Source organism: Galeopterus variegatus, unplaced genomic scaffold, assembly GCF_000696425.1.
Source record: "Galeopterus variegatus unplaced genomic scaffold, G_variegatus-3.0.2 Scaffold11710, whole genome shotgun sequence".
Taxonomy (NCBI): Eukaryota; Metazoa; Chordata; class Mammalia; order Dermoptera; family Cynocephalidae; genus Galeopterus; species Galeopterus variegatus.
The window spans coordinates 24,918-42,665 of record NW_007737821.1 but is presented as its reverse complement, the minus strand read 5'-3'; the positions used below and the strand labels follow the sequence as shown (position 1 = coordinate 42,665).

Here is a 17,748-nt window from a genome sequence, read left to right as displayed (position 1 = left end):
AAGACAAATAATAAAAGGGGGAAAAAAACCTGAAAGATATTTAAAACTTCTAAACAAAAACCAATAAAATGACTGGAGTAAAACAATATCTGTCAATAGCAACCATAAATGTAAATGGATTAAACTCCCCATTCATAAGACACAGACTGACTGATTGGATTAAAAAACTAAACCTGGGGCCGGCCCAGTGGCGCACTGCTACAGTGCGCCTCTTGGGAAGCGTGGTGGCGCTCCCGCCAAGGGTTCGGATCCCACATACAGACCGGCCGCTCACTGGCTGAGCGAGGAGTGGGGGCAACACCGGTCCCGGTCCGGTACGGGAGCGACACTGAGGGTTGCGATCCATTGCCAGTCACGAAAAGAAAAAAAAAAGACAAAAAAAAAAAACAAAACTAAACCTAACTATATTCTCTTTTCAAAAGACTCACCTCACCTATAAAGACACATAGACCAAAAGTACGAGAATGGAAAAAGATATACCATGCAAATGGAAGCCCAAAATGAACCAGATTAGCTATTCTTATATCAGATAAAATAAACTCTTTACATTTGCTACTTTTAGGATTAGTTGTTCTTGTTTTTCTACTTCTTTGAGGTATAGCATTACGTTGTTTATTTGAAGTCTCTCTATTCTTTTTATGTAAGCACTTATTGCAATAAACTTCCCTGATTGTACTGGTTTTGCAGTATCCCACAGGTTTTGATATGATTCATCTTTATTTCATTAGTTTCAAAAAGGACATGAAAGATCAATGAAACAAAAATTTGGTTTTTTGAGAAGATAAAGAAAATACACAAACCATTAACTAGGTTAACAGAAAAAAAAGAAGATGGAGGACCCAAATAACAAAAATCAGAAATGAAAAGAGAGACATTACAACTGATACCACAGAAATACAACAATCATTATAGACTGTTACAAACAACTATATGCCAGTAAATATGAAAACCTGGAGGAAATGGATAAATTTCTGAACACATGCAAATTTCAAAGACTGAACCAAGAAGATATAGAAAACCTGAACAGACCAATAACAAGCAGTGAGATTGAAGCAGTAATCAATAGTCTCCCAACAAAGAAAAGTCCATGACCAGATGGCTTTACTTCTGAATTCTACCAGTCCTTGGAAGGAAAACTAATACCAATTCTCTTCAAACAATTCCAAAAAACTAAAACAGAAACCATTCTCCCAAACTCATTCTATGAGACCAGCACCACCCTGATATGAAAATCAGACAAAAATGCAAAAAAGAAAGAAAATTACAGGCCAATATCCCTGATAAACATAGAGCAAAAATCCTCAACAGAATATTTCCAGTCAGAACACAGTAACACATCAGAAAAATTATACACCACGATCAAGTGGGATTCTTCCCAGGGATGCAAGGATGGTTCAACCTGTGCAAATCAATAAATGTGAGACTCCACATCAACAAAATCAAGGACAAAAACCATATGATTTTATCAACAGAGAAAAAGCATTTGACAAAATTCAACATTCTTTCATCATAAAGGCTCCCAGAAAATTAGGTATAGAAGGAAAATATCTCAACACATTAAAAGTCATTTATGACAAGCCCACTCCAAATATTATCCTGAATGGGAGAAAATTGAAAGCTTTTCCCTAAAGAACAAGAACAAGACAAGGATGCCCACTCTCACCACTCCTAATTAATGTAGTATTAGATGTACTGGCCAGAGCAATCAAGCAAGAGAAAGACATAAAGGGAATCCAGATTGGAATGGACAAAGTCAAACTGTCCCTGTTTGCAGATGACATGATCTAACATATAGAAAAACCTAAAGACTCTACCAAAAATTACTTTCTCTTAGTACTGATTAACAACCTTAGTAATGTTTCAGGATGCAAAATAAACACCCCCAAATCAGTGGCATTTTTATACTCTGTTAAAGTAGCAGAAAGAAAAATCAGGAAAGCAAGCCTATTTATAATAGTCACAAAGAAAATAAAATACCTAGGAATCAGTGTAATCAAGGAGGTGAAAGATCTCTACAATGAGCACGACAAAACAATACTGTAAAAAATTAAAGAGGACACAAAAAGGTGGAGAGATGATCCATGCTTTTGGATTGGAAGAATCAACATTGCAAAAATGTCCATAGTGCCCAAAAGCTATCTATCAACTCAATGCAATCCCCATCAAAATACCAATGACATTCTTCAGAGAAATAGGAAAAACAATCCTAACATTCATATGGAACGAGAAAAGACCCTGAATAGCCAAAGCAATCCTGAGTAAAACAAACAAACAAACAAACAAACAAACAAACAAACAAGTAAAGCCAGAGGCAAAACACTACCTGTCTTCAAATTATACTGCTAAGCTATTGTAACCAAAACCATATGGTACTTGTATAAAAACAGACACTCAAACCAATGGAACAGAATAGAAAACCCAGAAATCAACTACATACTTACAGCCAACTGATCTTTAACAAAGGCAACAGGAATATACATTGGGGAAAAGATTGCCTCTTCAATAAATTGTGCTGGGAAAATTGGACAGCCATATACAGAAGAATGAAGCTAGACCTGTACCTCTCACCATATATCAAAATCAACTCAGAATGGATTAATGATTTAAGTATAAGACCTGAAACAAACAAACAAACAAAAAATAAAAACCACTAAAAGAAAATATAGGGGAAGCACTCCAGGAAGTAGGACTTGGCAAAGACTTTATGAATAAGACCCCAAAAGCACAAGCAACAAAAGAAAAAATAAACAAATGGGATTATATCAAACTAAAAAGCTTCTGCACAGCAAAGGAAACAATTGACAGAGGGGAAAGACAACCTACAGAATAGGAGAAAATACTTGCAAACTATACATCAACAAGGGATTAATATCCAGAATATATAAGGAACTCAAACAGCTTCACAGTAAAAAAACCAAATAATCCAATTAAAAAATTGGCAAAGGAGCTGAATAGACATTTTTCAAAGGAAGACATACAAATGGCCAACAGGTATGTGAAAAAATGCTCAACATTGCTAATCATCAGGGAAATGCAAATCAAAACCACACTGAGATATCATCTCACCCTAGTTTAATTGGCCAGTTTTATTTTTTTTATTTTTTATTTTTTTTTGTCTTTTTTCATGTCCGGCAACGGATCGCAACCCACAGTGTTGCCCCCGTACCGGACCGGGGACTGGCAACGGGATTGCAACCCTCGGTGTTGCTCCCGCGCCTCGCTCAGCCAGTGAGCGGGAACCGGTCTGTATGTGGGATCCGAACCCTCGGGTGGGAGCGCCGCCACGCTTCCCAAGCGGCGCACTTATCCAGTGCACCACCGTAATTGGCCAGTTTTAAAGAGACCGAGAATAACAAATGTTGGTGGGGATGTGGAGATAAGGTAACCCTCCTACACTGTTGTTGGGACTGTAAATTAGTACAACCAATATAGAAACCACTGTGGAGGTTTCTAAAACAACAAGAGATAGAACTACCATATGATCCAGCAATCCCACTTATGGGTATATACCCAAAGGAATGAAAATCATCACGTTGAAGGGATTCCTGCACTCCTATGCTCATTGCAGCTCTATTTACAATAGCCAAAATATGGAACCAACCTAAACCAACATCAACGGACAGCTGGATAAAGAAATGTGGTATATACACACAATGGATTACTACTCAGCCATAAAAATATAATTTTATTATCAAAGATTAGACATAGCCCCAAATCCATTATATATGATTACTTAAATAAAATATTATGTGAAAATACAATAAGTACTACGTAGCTATGTAGCTATTAAAATATCATTGATTTCATAGAATTAATAAAAATGTTTTCCAGGGTGTGTGTTGTTTTTTTTTTCCTTTTTGTCTTTTTTATTGACTGGTAACGGGATCGCAACCCTTGGTGTCGCGCCCGTACCAGGGACCGGCAATGGGATCGCAATCCTCGGTGTTGTGCCCGCACCGTGCTCAGCCAGTGAGCGGGAACCGGTCTCCACATGGGATCCAAACCCTCGGCGGGAGCGCCGCCACGCTCCCAAGCAGCGCACTCTCCAGTGTGCCACCGGGCCGGCCCCCAGGGTGTATGTTTTAAGTGAAAAATCAAGATGAAGCTCTTTAGTGATATGTTGTGCTTTGTGAAATAGTATAAAATAATCATGTATGTGTTTGTGTAGATGTATGAACATATTTTTACAAAAAAATTATAAAATTTAAAAGCTTAAAGTAGAAACTTATGTGATGCTATAGAATGACCCTCAGTTTGCATGTGACTGATGTATTGTCATGATTAGACTGACATAATGCATTTTTAGGAGGATGCCACTGTGGTGATATTTTGTTCTCAGTGCATCATGTTGGGGGAAGAGAAAATAAGAACTCCACCTATGTTCTTGGCCAGGAAGATATCTTCCAGGATTTTACACTGTGAACTTATTATAATCTCCCTTTTAATTCTTAAACATTTTGGAGAAGATTCTTTGAGACCATGTAAATATGCTATATAGGTTTAAACTTTCACCCACTCTACCATCCATTAGTTAATCAATCTCGCCTGAGGAAATTATTACTGTGGTGTTTTAATGGTGATTTATCATTTTTATAATTTCTTCTACATTTATTGATAGGAGAATTATTCTGTGAGGAAGAGTTGTCACGTCTCCTAAGTTGATAATTTACTTATTTGCTTATATATGTATGGATTTATCAATATTTTATTCTGGGGACTATAATCCAATCCTATAGTTGTTCAAGATGTTTCAGCTTTGATCATTGGAAGCTCTTTTAGGTGGAGTGCTATGCTCCTTCAATATGCCTTCATTATTTGAGATTTTGAGACCTTTGTTATTTTCTGACACCGAAAGTTGCTCCATGCTTATCTTGAATTTTTCATGCCCCATCCATCCATGAAATATACCAGGTTTACAAGGAGAACTAATTCCATTTATTAGAAAATGGTATTTAAAAACGAAGACCTGAGTGCTAGGTGTGCCCTTGTCACTGCTTTAGCCCTTCTAGGTTGTTAGAGATAGAAAACATATGTATGTACACTAATAAAGGCATATCTATATTTGTTTCTATATTTATTGGTTATAAGTTAAAACAAAAGAAAGAAATTATGAGTCCATAATGATACCTCTGACTCTGTTCACCATCACAGAATTTATTCTAATCATTGTCCTTCTTTAATTGTAGCTTCTTTCTTCAACATTGAAATAACTGAATCCCATTATGAGAATATATTTACCTATTTGTTCAAATTCTGTATACAAACTAGTTTCAAAATTCTTTACCCATGTCGTTGATAGAAACAAGTCTACAAGCTACATTGTTTACAGTTTATTTTGTACACCTAAGAAATCCAGTCAAAACCCTGTTTCCAAAGTTACTTAGGTAAAATCCTTTCTTCCTCTTTCACATAAGTGTGGTTATATGATTTATTTGTAATAGATTCATATATATTTGTCACAGATTGCATTTCATTTCCACCCTCACATTCTTATAATTTATATACAGAAAATTTACTCTGTGGTATACAGTTCTATGGGTTTTGGCAAATGCATAGAGTTGTGTGTTCTCCACCACAGTTCCGTACAAACCAATTCTTTCACCTTAATAATTCCCCGGTGAAGAACTGGATATCCATATGCAGAACAAAGAAACTAGACCCTTACCTCTCATCATATACCAGAATCAACAAAAAATGGATTAAAGACTTAAATGTTAGACCTGAAACTATAAAAATACCAGAAGAAAACATAAGAGAAACACTGAAGGAAATTGGCCTGCGCAAAAATTTTACACAGAAGACATTTAAAGCACAGGTTAACAAAACAAAAATAGGCAAATGGATTTCATGAAACTAAAAAGCTTCCACACAGCAAAACAATCAACAGAACAAAGAGGCAACCAGCAGATTGAAAGAAAATATTTGCAGCTATTAATCTGATAAGGGATTAACATCCAGAATATACAAGGAACTTAAACAACTCAACAGCAAAAACCCAAATAATCCGATTGAAAAATGCACAAATGACCTGAATAAACATTTCTCAAAAGAAGACATACAAAAGACCAACAGGTATATGAAAAATTGCTCAACATCACTAATCATCAGGGAGATGCAAATCAAAACCAAAATAAGGTATCATCTCAGCATGGTTAGAGTGGCTATTGCCAAAAAGAGAAAAAACAACAAATGCAGGTGAGAATGTGGAGAATATTTATACGCTGTTGGTGGGAATGTAATTTAGTACAGCCATTATGGAATATTGTATGAAGATTCCTTAAAAAACTAAAAAAAGAACTACCATATGATGCAGCAATCCCACTGCTGAGTATTTACACAAAGGAAAGAAAATTAGCATATCAAAGAGATATCTGCACCCCCACGTTTACTGCAGCACTTTCACAAGAGCCAAGATAGGGAATCAACCTCATCGTCCATCAATAGATGAATGGATAAAGAAAATTTGGTATATATACACAATGGAATACTACTCGGCCATAAAAAAGAATGAAATCCTGTCACTTGTAGCAATGTGGATGAGCCTGGAAGACATTATGTTACTGAAGTAAGTCAGACACAGAAAGATAAACACCACATATTCTCATTCATATGTGGGAGCTAAAAAAAAAAAAAAAGTTGAACTCTTAGAAGTAGAGAGTAGATGGTGGTTACTAGAGGCTAGGAAGGGGAGGAATAGCAATAGGTTGGTTGATGGACACAAAACTACAGCTAGATAGGAAAAATAAGTTCTATTTGTATACAGAACTGCTTGGCATGTATAATCAACAATAATTTATTGTATGTTCTCAAATGGCCTGAAGAGAGGAGCTCAAATGTTCTCATCACAAAGAAATGATGAATTTTTACAATAATGAATTTGCTAACTACCCTGATTTAAACATTACATATTCTATATGTGTATTAAAATATAACTCAGTACCTCATAAATATGTACAATCAATATGTTTCAATTAAAAAATAAATTCCCCAAAGAAATTATAACCTCTTCTCCAACAACTGGAAACTCCTAATTGTGTCTATTTTTTTTTTCTTTATAGCTTTGCCTTGTTCAGAGTTCCACATAAATGAATTTGTGAAATATGTGTCATTTTGTACTTTGCTCTTTTTACTTTGAAGATTCATCTTTATTGTTTTATGAATCAATAGTTTGCTTCTCTTTTTTGCTGTGTAATATTCCAATATATGTATGTAGCAGTTTGTTTATCCATTCATCTACTGAAGAAATGTGTATTGTTTCCTATTTTTGCTGATTATGAATAAAGCTGTCATAAAGATTCACATACATGTTTCTTAGAGTGTTAAGTGCTCTGCTAAGATGGAGAGAGATCTCTGCTGCCAGATGTTAGAGAAATTGATTAAAGCAAGAAGCCTCAAATAAAAATAACAGTCAACTCTTTAATCTCTTACTGCAATAGTATAGGAAAGAGGCCAAAACTAGAGAAGGTGCAACCCCCCTACTCTCACCCCCATTCCACTTTCTACCATGAAATGGCACACCAATTGAGTGTCGAATGGAACAACACAGACATAAGGGTCCTCTTATTGCCAAGGGGTCACCCTGTACTTTTATGAAGGCAGGGGCCGTGTGAAGGAAAGGAGGAAAATGCTAGGAGTGAAAAAGTACTGAGCAGTGAATCAGAGTAGAGAAAAGAGTCTTCAAGTTTTCCCAATAAGGAGAACTGCAAATGGAGTCACCTGGATAAAGAATGCGGGATGTGTGTAAGAACGTGGTCGGTCAGGGTGGCCCAAGTCCTTGACTGCAATTTCCTTCAGAGTCTATGATGCATTGGCCGTGCACCAAGTCTGATGTAAGGAGGGCAGCTTTCCCTTGTGCAACCTGGTAGGGAAAGCCTTTTTCCCAGAGTGGGGCCTGATGAGTCACACACAGGTTTTTTTGACCAGGATCCAGACTAGGAGCTAGGTTACTGAGTTAATATAAGTTTTTATTTCTTTGGATAGGAGTGGAATTGCTCATTCATATGGTTATGTGTAGATTTAACATTTTAAGAGTCTTCCAATTGGCTTCCCAAATGATTGTACCATTTTGTATTCCCACTAGAAAAGTATGAAACCCCCAGTAGCTCTACATCTTTGTAAGCAATTGATATTGCCAGTAGTTTTATTTTAGACATCCAAGTAGTTATGGTTTTAAGTTGCATTTCCCTAATGATTCATGAGTAAAGCATCTTTTCATATATGCATTTGCAATCGATATATCTTATCTGATGGAGTCTCTATGCAAATATTATGCACGGATTTTATTGGGTTGCTTGTTTTCTTATTCTTAACTTAGAGTGCTCTTTATATTTTAGAGATACAAGTGTGTTGTCAGAAGTGTGGTTTGAAAACATTTACTTCCAGTCTGTGGTTTATCTTCTCACTCTCAACAGTGTTATTCCAGGAACTTTAAAATAATGAATAAAATAAATTCTAAATTATTAGGCTTTCCTTTTATGGATTATAGTTTGAGGGCCAAATATAAAAGTCTTTGATAAAACCAAGGTCATGCAGATTATCTCCTATGTTTTCTTCTAGAGTATTATAGTTTTACATTTTACCTTTGGTTCTACATTTTACTCAGAGTTACTTTACATAAGATATGAGGTAACATGGAGATTTATTTCTTTAAATATGGAGAATTGTACTAGAAATCCTTCTTGATTAAATTGCCTTTGTCCCTTCATCAAACATTACTTAAAATTCTGTAGATTTATTTCAATGGTGTTTATTCTCTTTGATTGATATATGTGTTTATTTATTTATTTTTTTACCAATACCACAGTGTCTTAATTACTATAGCTTTATAGCAGGTTTTGAAATGAAATAGTGTGAGTACTCATATTTAGTTGTTTTTCAAAATTGTTTTGTCTAATATACTTCTGTTGCCTTCAGTCATAAAATTTACACTTCGGCTGCCAATATCTGTGAAAATGTCTGCTAAGATTTTGATTTGGATTGCAAGAATCTACAGATCAAAATATGGACAATTGGCATCTTAAAAATATTTAGTCTTTTGTAAGAAATAGTGTATTTCTTCATTTATTTATTTATTTTTTATTTTTTTTGTCTTTTTTCGTGACCGGCAACGGATCGCAACCCTCAGTGTCGCGCCATACAGATCAAAATATGGACAACTGGCATCTTAAAAATATTTAGTCTTTTGTAAGAAATAGTGTATTTCTTCATTTATTTATTTATTTTTTATTTTTTTTGTCTTTTTTTGTGACCGGCAACGGATCGCAACCCTCAGTGTCGCGCCCGTACCGGACCGGGACTGGCAACGGGATCGCAACATTTGGCGTTGCGCCAGCACCTCGCTCAGTCAGTGAGCAGCCGGTCTGTATGTGGGATCCGAACCCTCGGTGGGAACGCCGCTGCGCTCCCAAGCGGTGCACTGTAGCAGTGCGCCACCGGGCCGGCTGTATTTCTTCATTTTTTAAAAGCTTGTCTGGTTTTGTTTATTACTGTTTGTATTTTTAAGCATACAGATTTCATACAAATTTTGTTAGATTTATACTTAAGTATTCCATGTTTTACAGCAGCAAATGTTATTGTTTGTTTATTTTGGATCCCAACTATTCATTCCTACTGTAAAGAAATACACTTATTTTTTGTAGGTTGACTTTCTATCCTGTAAATCTGTTAAACTCATTTATTAGAATTTTGAACATTTTTGTAGGTTCTGCCTTTCAAGCTGTGTTCTAGGTAAGATTCCACCTTAGAAAGGTGCACATGGGGTTTGGAATATGGAAAAAAGAAGAAGCCAACATAGTTTGGCAGTGGTTGCCAACAGCCACCATGTGATTTTGCCAGTGGCTTCTGGGAATCCTGAGAACTGCCAGCTTCATTGCTAAAAATACCAGAGATCATTAATGGGTACTTTCTCTTTTTTAAGCACTTGATGCAAGTCAATCATTTTCTTTCCTGATCTTTCTTTCTCCAGTTCTTCCATGGTGCCCTCCCTCCCCGCCCAACCAAATTCCCTGTATTAACCCCCTTATAATTTGAAATATCTCGAGTATTTTCTATTTTCCTCATGTAATCACATTTGGTACAGAGATGAGTAAGAAGATGTGAGAAATATGTGCAAATAGAACAAACAGGATTTGATGAAAAATTAGGTATAAGAGTAGAGAAAGAAGCCCTAGGAAATGAATACTGTGTTTTGGATTTGGTAAATTAGGTAAGATGATATTCAGTATATGCATGGTCATATAGAAAACACGTTGGTAGTAGGAAGAAGATACTTCAGGTTTTGAAACTTGGTTTTTATATTCATATAAATTCATATATAAATATAGTTGGGATATTTGCATTGGCAGTTCCAGATATGCTATACAAAAGGAATGGCTTGTGGAGGCAATCCTTTTATGTAATTTTACATAGTAAGGGTGTAGTTTTTTTTCCCCCTTAGTCAGTGGGTTTATTTGAGGTTGTTTTTGGAGTGAAGAGCCGAAAAGATTTCAGTAATGCTACTCAGTACCCGAGCCACACCACTTCTTCATGGTGAAAATTAGAAAATCAGATATTTAGGCCTTGGGTATAAGATAAAAGTAAGTGTGTCATAGATTTAGAAGTCACCGTTTCATAACATAGTGTTAAACTATGAGATACAACTTTAAAAGAGGGGTATATAGAATGAGAGCACAAAACTACTGTCAACAGTTTAATTACAAAAGACAAATATTTAATGAGAAACTAGGGGAGAGGGGAATGTCCTAAACAAGAGAAGAGAAAAGAAATGTGTGGTTACTTAAATCCAGGAATGAAGAATGTAGTAAAAAAGGAGATTATATAATAAAAAACAAATACTTTAAATGACCTAATTTACATTCTTCAAACAAATTTAAATATTTTATGAGTTATGGAGTTTTAACCTAATTTGACAGTTAATAAAACCAAATAATTGAAAGGTTAGGTAAACTTGTTGCAAATCACTTAGGGATAGGTAGCCATATCACTAACACAGTAAAATACACCAAATCAAAATTTAACAGTATTGATTTAGTGCAATCCAATGAAGAAATACATTTGGTCTGGGGCATGTAGACTTGTCGCAGTTGCTTTTGGGAAAAGGAATGATATATCATGTATCTTCACATCTAGTTAAAACAAAACAAACACAATGAAAAATGAACTATGACGTTCATTTTCTATGCCATCCTACTGTCCAGAAATTTTCAGCTGCTCTAGTAAGCTGATGCCAAGAATGTGCCTCCCTCCACAAGGCACATAAAAATCCCAGCCACTAGTAACCACTTTAAGTGATTAAATGTACATTATATTTTATATATTTGACTCTCTATGGATTATTGGTAAAAATCTGACAAAATGCAACACTTGGGCAAGGCATAGCCCCAACCCTTCACTATTAGAAATTTACACAGGGGATGCCACTCTTTAAAGAGTTTGGAATGTATCCTTAGGTGGTTTTTACCTTGTAAGTGTCTCTGTTTGCAGGTAAGCATGCTTTCTATATAACCAAATTGGCCAAATGGATTCAGCTGACATGAATTTGAATGATGTGTTCTTTACCCAAGAACTATTTCCTTCTCACTTTCAAGAAAGAGTAGCTGCCAGCCCCCAACTCCACCTCTTGAACAATTTGACCCAGGTAGACCATGTGAATAAAAGTAACTCTGATAACAATGGCAATAATAATAGCTAACATGACTAAGCACTTTCAGAATGACCAGCAAAGTCTCAAGCTTGCAAATGACATAGCCAGAGTGCAAACCCAGACAGCCTGACTCCAGTGTGTATAAACTCACCAACACATTATGTCTGAGAATCATATAACTGACCCTCTCGGGTCAATGAGATGGTAAGTTATTAACACCTATTCAAAGATGGGTCAATCAACTCTTTTCAACTGACATTTCTATTGGAGTTGGTGTCATGGAGTCTCTTCCCAATGTAATGAGTTGAAAACAGTTAATTAAAGAGTGCAAAGTACTCTTCTATTTATAATGTGACAAGAGTATCTGTATTAAGGAAGAAGGAAAGAAACTTAAACAATAAAGATATGATATAGAAAAACAGACAGATCATACAAGAGTGAGATTGAGCAAGAATAAGTCATGATACATATAAATCCTTCTAACTCCTGAGCTAAGCAGAATTTTTCAGAACTTGCAAATCTTCTCAAGATTATCAGTCCAATAAATCTTTTTTTCTTATACTGGTTTTATTTTTGATTTGTGTTTGTCAACTAATATAATATCACAATACAGTAGACATATCTTATCAAAATTAGTCTGATAAAAGAGATAAAACAAAAATATAAGCTAACATATTATATGTTTATAAAGTCTTAAACCACAGTCTTGGAAAAATGTCCCCAGAGAGCACCATTTTCAAGCCAAACCTTGTTAGCTCCCTGTAGAAATGTTTTGTAGAAACATGATTACATGCTTTTGCCCTTTCCTCTAAGTAATAACTATAATTATAAAAGTTGTATACTCATATAATTGTTCTTCGTGGCATAGTTTGTTATATTAACTGATTTTTCTTATTTAAGCACTTACAATAAGTTGCTGTATGATGAAAGAAAAATTAGCAAAGGTTATTCTAATTCTTAATGATTTGCTGTTATAATGACAAACATGAATTCAATTTTTTTCTATTTTATACAGGATATAAGTAAAGTAAGAGTTAAATATCTTGATTAATATAAAAATTAATGCCTCCCTATTCAATGTTATTTAATGTTTAATGCTTGTTTACATATCTTCTATTCCTGTATCCCATAAATTTCCTCTAAGTATTGACTTAAGGAAAAAACATTAAAACAGTGGGCATATATATATATATATATATATATATATATATATATATATACACACATATATACATGTATACTTCTATGCATATATACACATATACACTAACATACATGGACACACACATGTATGTAAGTACATACATATGGATGTGCATTCATACACTTATATGATTTAGCAGCTAAAGATATACACTGCCATATTTTGTTTAAATACATTAGACAGTGATAAATATCAATATTTTTTCAAGTATATATATATATTAATATAGAAGGTGGCTTTAATTCTTTCTTTGAATTGTACCATAGGAATGTGCATCAGTTCATTCTATAATGATTTTATGCATAAATTCATATAAGGACTTGTCCGACATACATGTATTTCTGAGAAGAGATAAAAGTAAGAAGACAGGAACAAAAACAGTAAAACATTTATTGGTTCTTTGATTAAAATTGTTGTGTCTATTCTTCAGTTATAAACTGCATTTAGATCAATGTTTTTGAGGAAAGTATCTTTCTCATAACGTCCTTAAATGCTTGCTTCACCTGCTGGTTCCTTAGGGTGTAAATAAATGGATTCATCATAGGAGCAACAGAGGTATTGAGCACAGCTACCACTTTTGTCAAATAAACTCTTTCCTTTGCTGATGTTTTCACATACATGAAGATGCAGCTCCCGTAAGAGATAGAGACAACAATCATATGTGAGGAGCAGGTTGAGAAGGCCTTTTTTCTTTGTTGAGCTGAAGGGATTCTCAGAATTGTTCTGAGGATGTAAGTGTAGGAGAGAATTATTAATGTCAAAGTGGACATAAGAGTAAACAAAGCTAAAACAAAGATCATGAACTCTAGAGTACTTGTGTCTGTGCAAGAGATTTGCAGCAAAGGAGCAGAGTCACAGGTAAAGTGGTCAATGACATTGGAGTCACAGAAATCCAGCTGTAAACCCATGGTCAGTGGTGGAAAAACTACCAAGAAGCTGGCCAGCCAGGAGCTGATTATAAGCTGGTAGCAGATCTTGTTACTCATGAAGGTTGTATAATGTAGAGGCTTGCAGATAGCCACGTAGCGATCATAGGACATAGAGGCCAAGAGAAAAAACTCTGCAGAGCCAAGGAAGATAAAGAAAAATAGCTGAGCTGCACAAGCATTATAGGATATAGATTTGTCTCCAGTTAAGATGCTGATCAGAAATCTAGGATTACAGACAGAAGTAAATGAAATTTCTAAGAAGGAGAAATTCCTGAGGAAGAAATACATAGGGGTCTTCAGGTGGGAATCTAGCAGGGTGAGAATGATGATAGTCAGATTTCCAGTAACACTCAATATGTATGTGATAAATAAAAAGAAGAAAATCACAACCTGTAGTTCTGGATCTTCTGTCAGACCCAGGAGGATGAAATCTGTCATGGATGTTCTATTTTTCATTTCTGATGGTCTTTTACTGACAGGTCTTATTGGTAAAATCAAGGCAGAAAAAGATGAAGTGGTCTGAAGACAAGACAAGCATAGATATCTGTACATATTTTTTCAAGTACTATTATATTTCGACATGAAGCACCTGGGGTTTTCATATGTTTATATTCCCCATTTTCAACAATTCTATTATATCTTTTAAGATATATCTTCTATGTTTAATATCTGTTTCTGCTACATGTATACTTTACCTCCATATCTTATATTTATTTTGGGGAAACATTAATTGAACATAAACTCTTCTAATGCCTCATTATTTAGCTTAAAAATAGGGGGCATTATGCTTTTATTATGCCATCTTTTTCAGGAAAAAAAATTGTGACATGTTAAAAATCACTGATCAACACAATTTTTTAGTTAAAATTCTAAATTTCCTTTTTGGGAAGTAGTCACTACTACCTCTATTAGTTTATTTCTTTTCCCTTCCCTTGTAAAAGAATCTGTGGACAAGTAATTCTAGTGTTGTATTATCAATATTTGAACAATGGCTTACATAAATACTAGTCATTTTTTTTCTAAACCACCACAAATGCTATTTTCAGATATTACTGGAGACTCTGAAACTTAGACCTTTATTCTTGATTTTTTAAGAAAGGATCTTTATCCTCACATTCAATTAATGTAGTGTATTTCACTTGATTGCTTCAAAATTCCTAATAAAAATTTTTATTTAAATCCAGTAAGGCATTAAACAGCATGGTCAGAAAAAATTTTAATGAAGTACACAGGTATTTCATATGTGGAAATAAGATATGAAATACACAAATACTTTACATATGTTTAGAACTACCTTGGACACCCACACAGTAATATGCACCAGGTATTTCTAAAGTGTAAATGTACCAATTTCAAGGAAAGCATACCATGTTCCACATATTTTAGATAATTGTTAGAAATTAGCATTTAAAATATTTTCACATTTCAGTTTATGTATATATTTATGTATATATGTGTATATGCACAAAACTATGTATATATGTGTATATACACAAAAAGTATATATACACATATATATATATTTCAGACAGAGATAAAAACAATTGTACCGAAAGAGATAATCAATGCTGCATAATGAATAGAATGAATATAAGCTGAAGCAACACATAAAAATAAATTGAAAATTCTTACCTATTATCAAAATATTGATGTTTAGAATTAAATATTGAACTCAAAATTGTGTGCTCAATTCTCTTGAATCAAAAGTTGTGCAGTATGACAATGTTACATGGAGAAATAACTGTTTTTATCTTTCCTCCCAAAAGCCACAGTTTACCTCAAAAAGATTCTGAGATTTTATTTCAAAACACCTAAAGAAATACGTCTCATGTTTTTTTCTAGCATTGTCCAAAATCTGGAATCCTAACATATTTTACCCACCATCTTAACACCAAATTTTTGGATAAAAGATTTGTGGTTATCAAAGAAAAATTTTTCTAGAATTATTTTTTGATAGTCTATTCTGGTATTTCACAGATGGCCATTCCCATTAATTTTCCCTGGGAAAAAAGTAAACATAGCACCTTTAATATGTTTTGCCCCACATAATTTCAGAAGTATTGAGACAAACAAATACTTAATGACTTTTGGGATAAACAATAATAGGGCACAAATGAATCCACGTACAGATCAACGATGGCAATCTTATTTTAATTGTTGATTAGGGGACTTGTGTCCCAGGAGAAGACTGAGAAATATCCACAAGATGTTAGCCAGGTATTTGTGGAGGAGTAAAATAAACCAATATTCTCTTACATTTTTAAGCCTTTCATATAAAATAAGAGGTCTAATAAGGAAAAATCACCTGGGATAACAATGTATTAAACAGTGTTGGAATCACTGAAGACTACTGGGACATCCTATTACCACTAAAACTTACACAAAAAGTGTCACTCCTTTCATCAGTTCAGCTAAGTAACTATTCATCTAAAATCAGAAGCAACTCAAATTTCACCTGTATATTTCTGTGTTATTTCCAATATATGTGTATAAAACCCAAGAAATACTTTCAACACTGCACTGTCTGCAAAATTAGTTCTTTACATATGAGTACAATAATTTGAGTTCATGCTGCAGTGATTAAGTATGATATTAAAACTGTAATTTTTTTAAAATAGCATCTTCTTCTTGAACGTGTTATATGTGAAAAACAGAATATTTAAATAAATTATATTCACATAACCAAAAATGGTACTTCAGTAACAGATAATAACTTCAAGCCAATAATTGATTTATTGTAAAGTATCACAACTGTAGAGACAAATATAATTTAAGAAAAAAATCACAATATGAATCTTTTCATTTGAAGAAGATGGCTTCCTGTAGTCTTCATATGTTCAAATGTTTATATACAGAGATAACCACTGCTAACAATTTGATGTGTACTACTCCAGATATTTTTTTAATTTTGGAAACCTGCCTTGGTTTCCAAATATATTTTATTGGTAAGGAAATATTTGTCCTTAAGCAATAGTTAACTATTTGATATTAGGTTAAACATATACAACATTGGTTTTAATGACTAACTATGGTTATGGTTTCATTGTATGGATATGCCATAATGAATTACATCCTTCTTTGTTGAACACACAAATCTTTAAAAACACCACTTATTGTAAATAGAATATGTAGACAAACATATATATCTAGGCATTGTTGTCCTATTAACTTTTGAGTGTAAATTTCCCCAAATGGTGTTACTGTGCCACAATCTTGCATATTTAAAATGTACTTAATATTTCCATATTTTCCTAGTGAACTGTTTATATTATCTGCATTTATAAAAGTGACTATTAATACAAATTTCAGTATATGAAATATGAATACCTTTAATCCTTAGCAGTGTATTAGAGAATAAAATGGTGATTGTGTGCCTGTTTCTGGGATTCTTATTCTATTTTGATAATGTGTTACTGATTTCTAAATTTTGTTTATTTCCTTTTTATTCCATTTTATGAAATTTTTATTGATTATACATACTCATGGGGCACAGAGCTGACTGCCAACACCTGAGCCAAAGATGTGATCAGAACAATATTGTCAGCATGTCCACAACCTCAAATAGCAATTGTTCCCCGTGTCTCCCACCCAACAACTTCCCAATCACCTTCCCCCTGCCCCTCCACCCCTGATGATCCTAGGATTGCTCTCTCCCTCTACAAGTCTAACACATCACTGTGGTCTTCCTTTCCTTTCTTTTTTTTTTTTTTTTCTTCAGTGAGGTATCATTTTATTTCCATTAAATTGGCAAAAGTTTTTTTTTGTTTGTTAGTTTGCTTTTTTTATTTTGTCAATATACAATGTAGTTAGTTATTGTGTCCCATCACCAAAACCTCCCTCCCTCTTCCCTCTCCCCCCTCCCACCCAGATGTGTCCCCTCCATTTTCTTCTTGTAAGAGCTTCAAAAAAAAAAAAAAAAAGTTGAGGTTGTTAAATCTTCCTCACACCCCCCCTCGTTTTTTTTTTTTTTTTTT

At 34.2% G+C, this 17,748-nt stretch overlaps 1 protein-coding gene across 1 annotated transcript; it reads right to left on the bottom strand.

The window, feature by feature from the left end:
* Window positions 1-13,288: 13,288 nt before the first annotated feature.
* LOC103610753 (olfactory receptor 6C76) lies at window positions 13,289-14,230 on the bottom strand. The gene has a single exon (XM_008594853.1). The coding sequence runs from the start codon at window positions 14,228-14,230 to the stop codon at window positions 13,289-13,291; it is 942 nt and encodes a 313-aa protein (XP_008593075.1).
* Window positions 14,231-17,748: the final 3,518 nt, after the last annotated feature.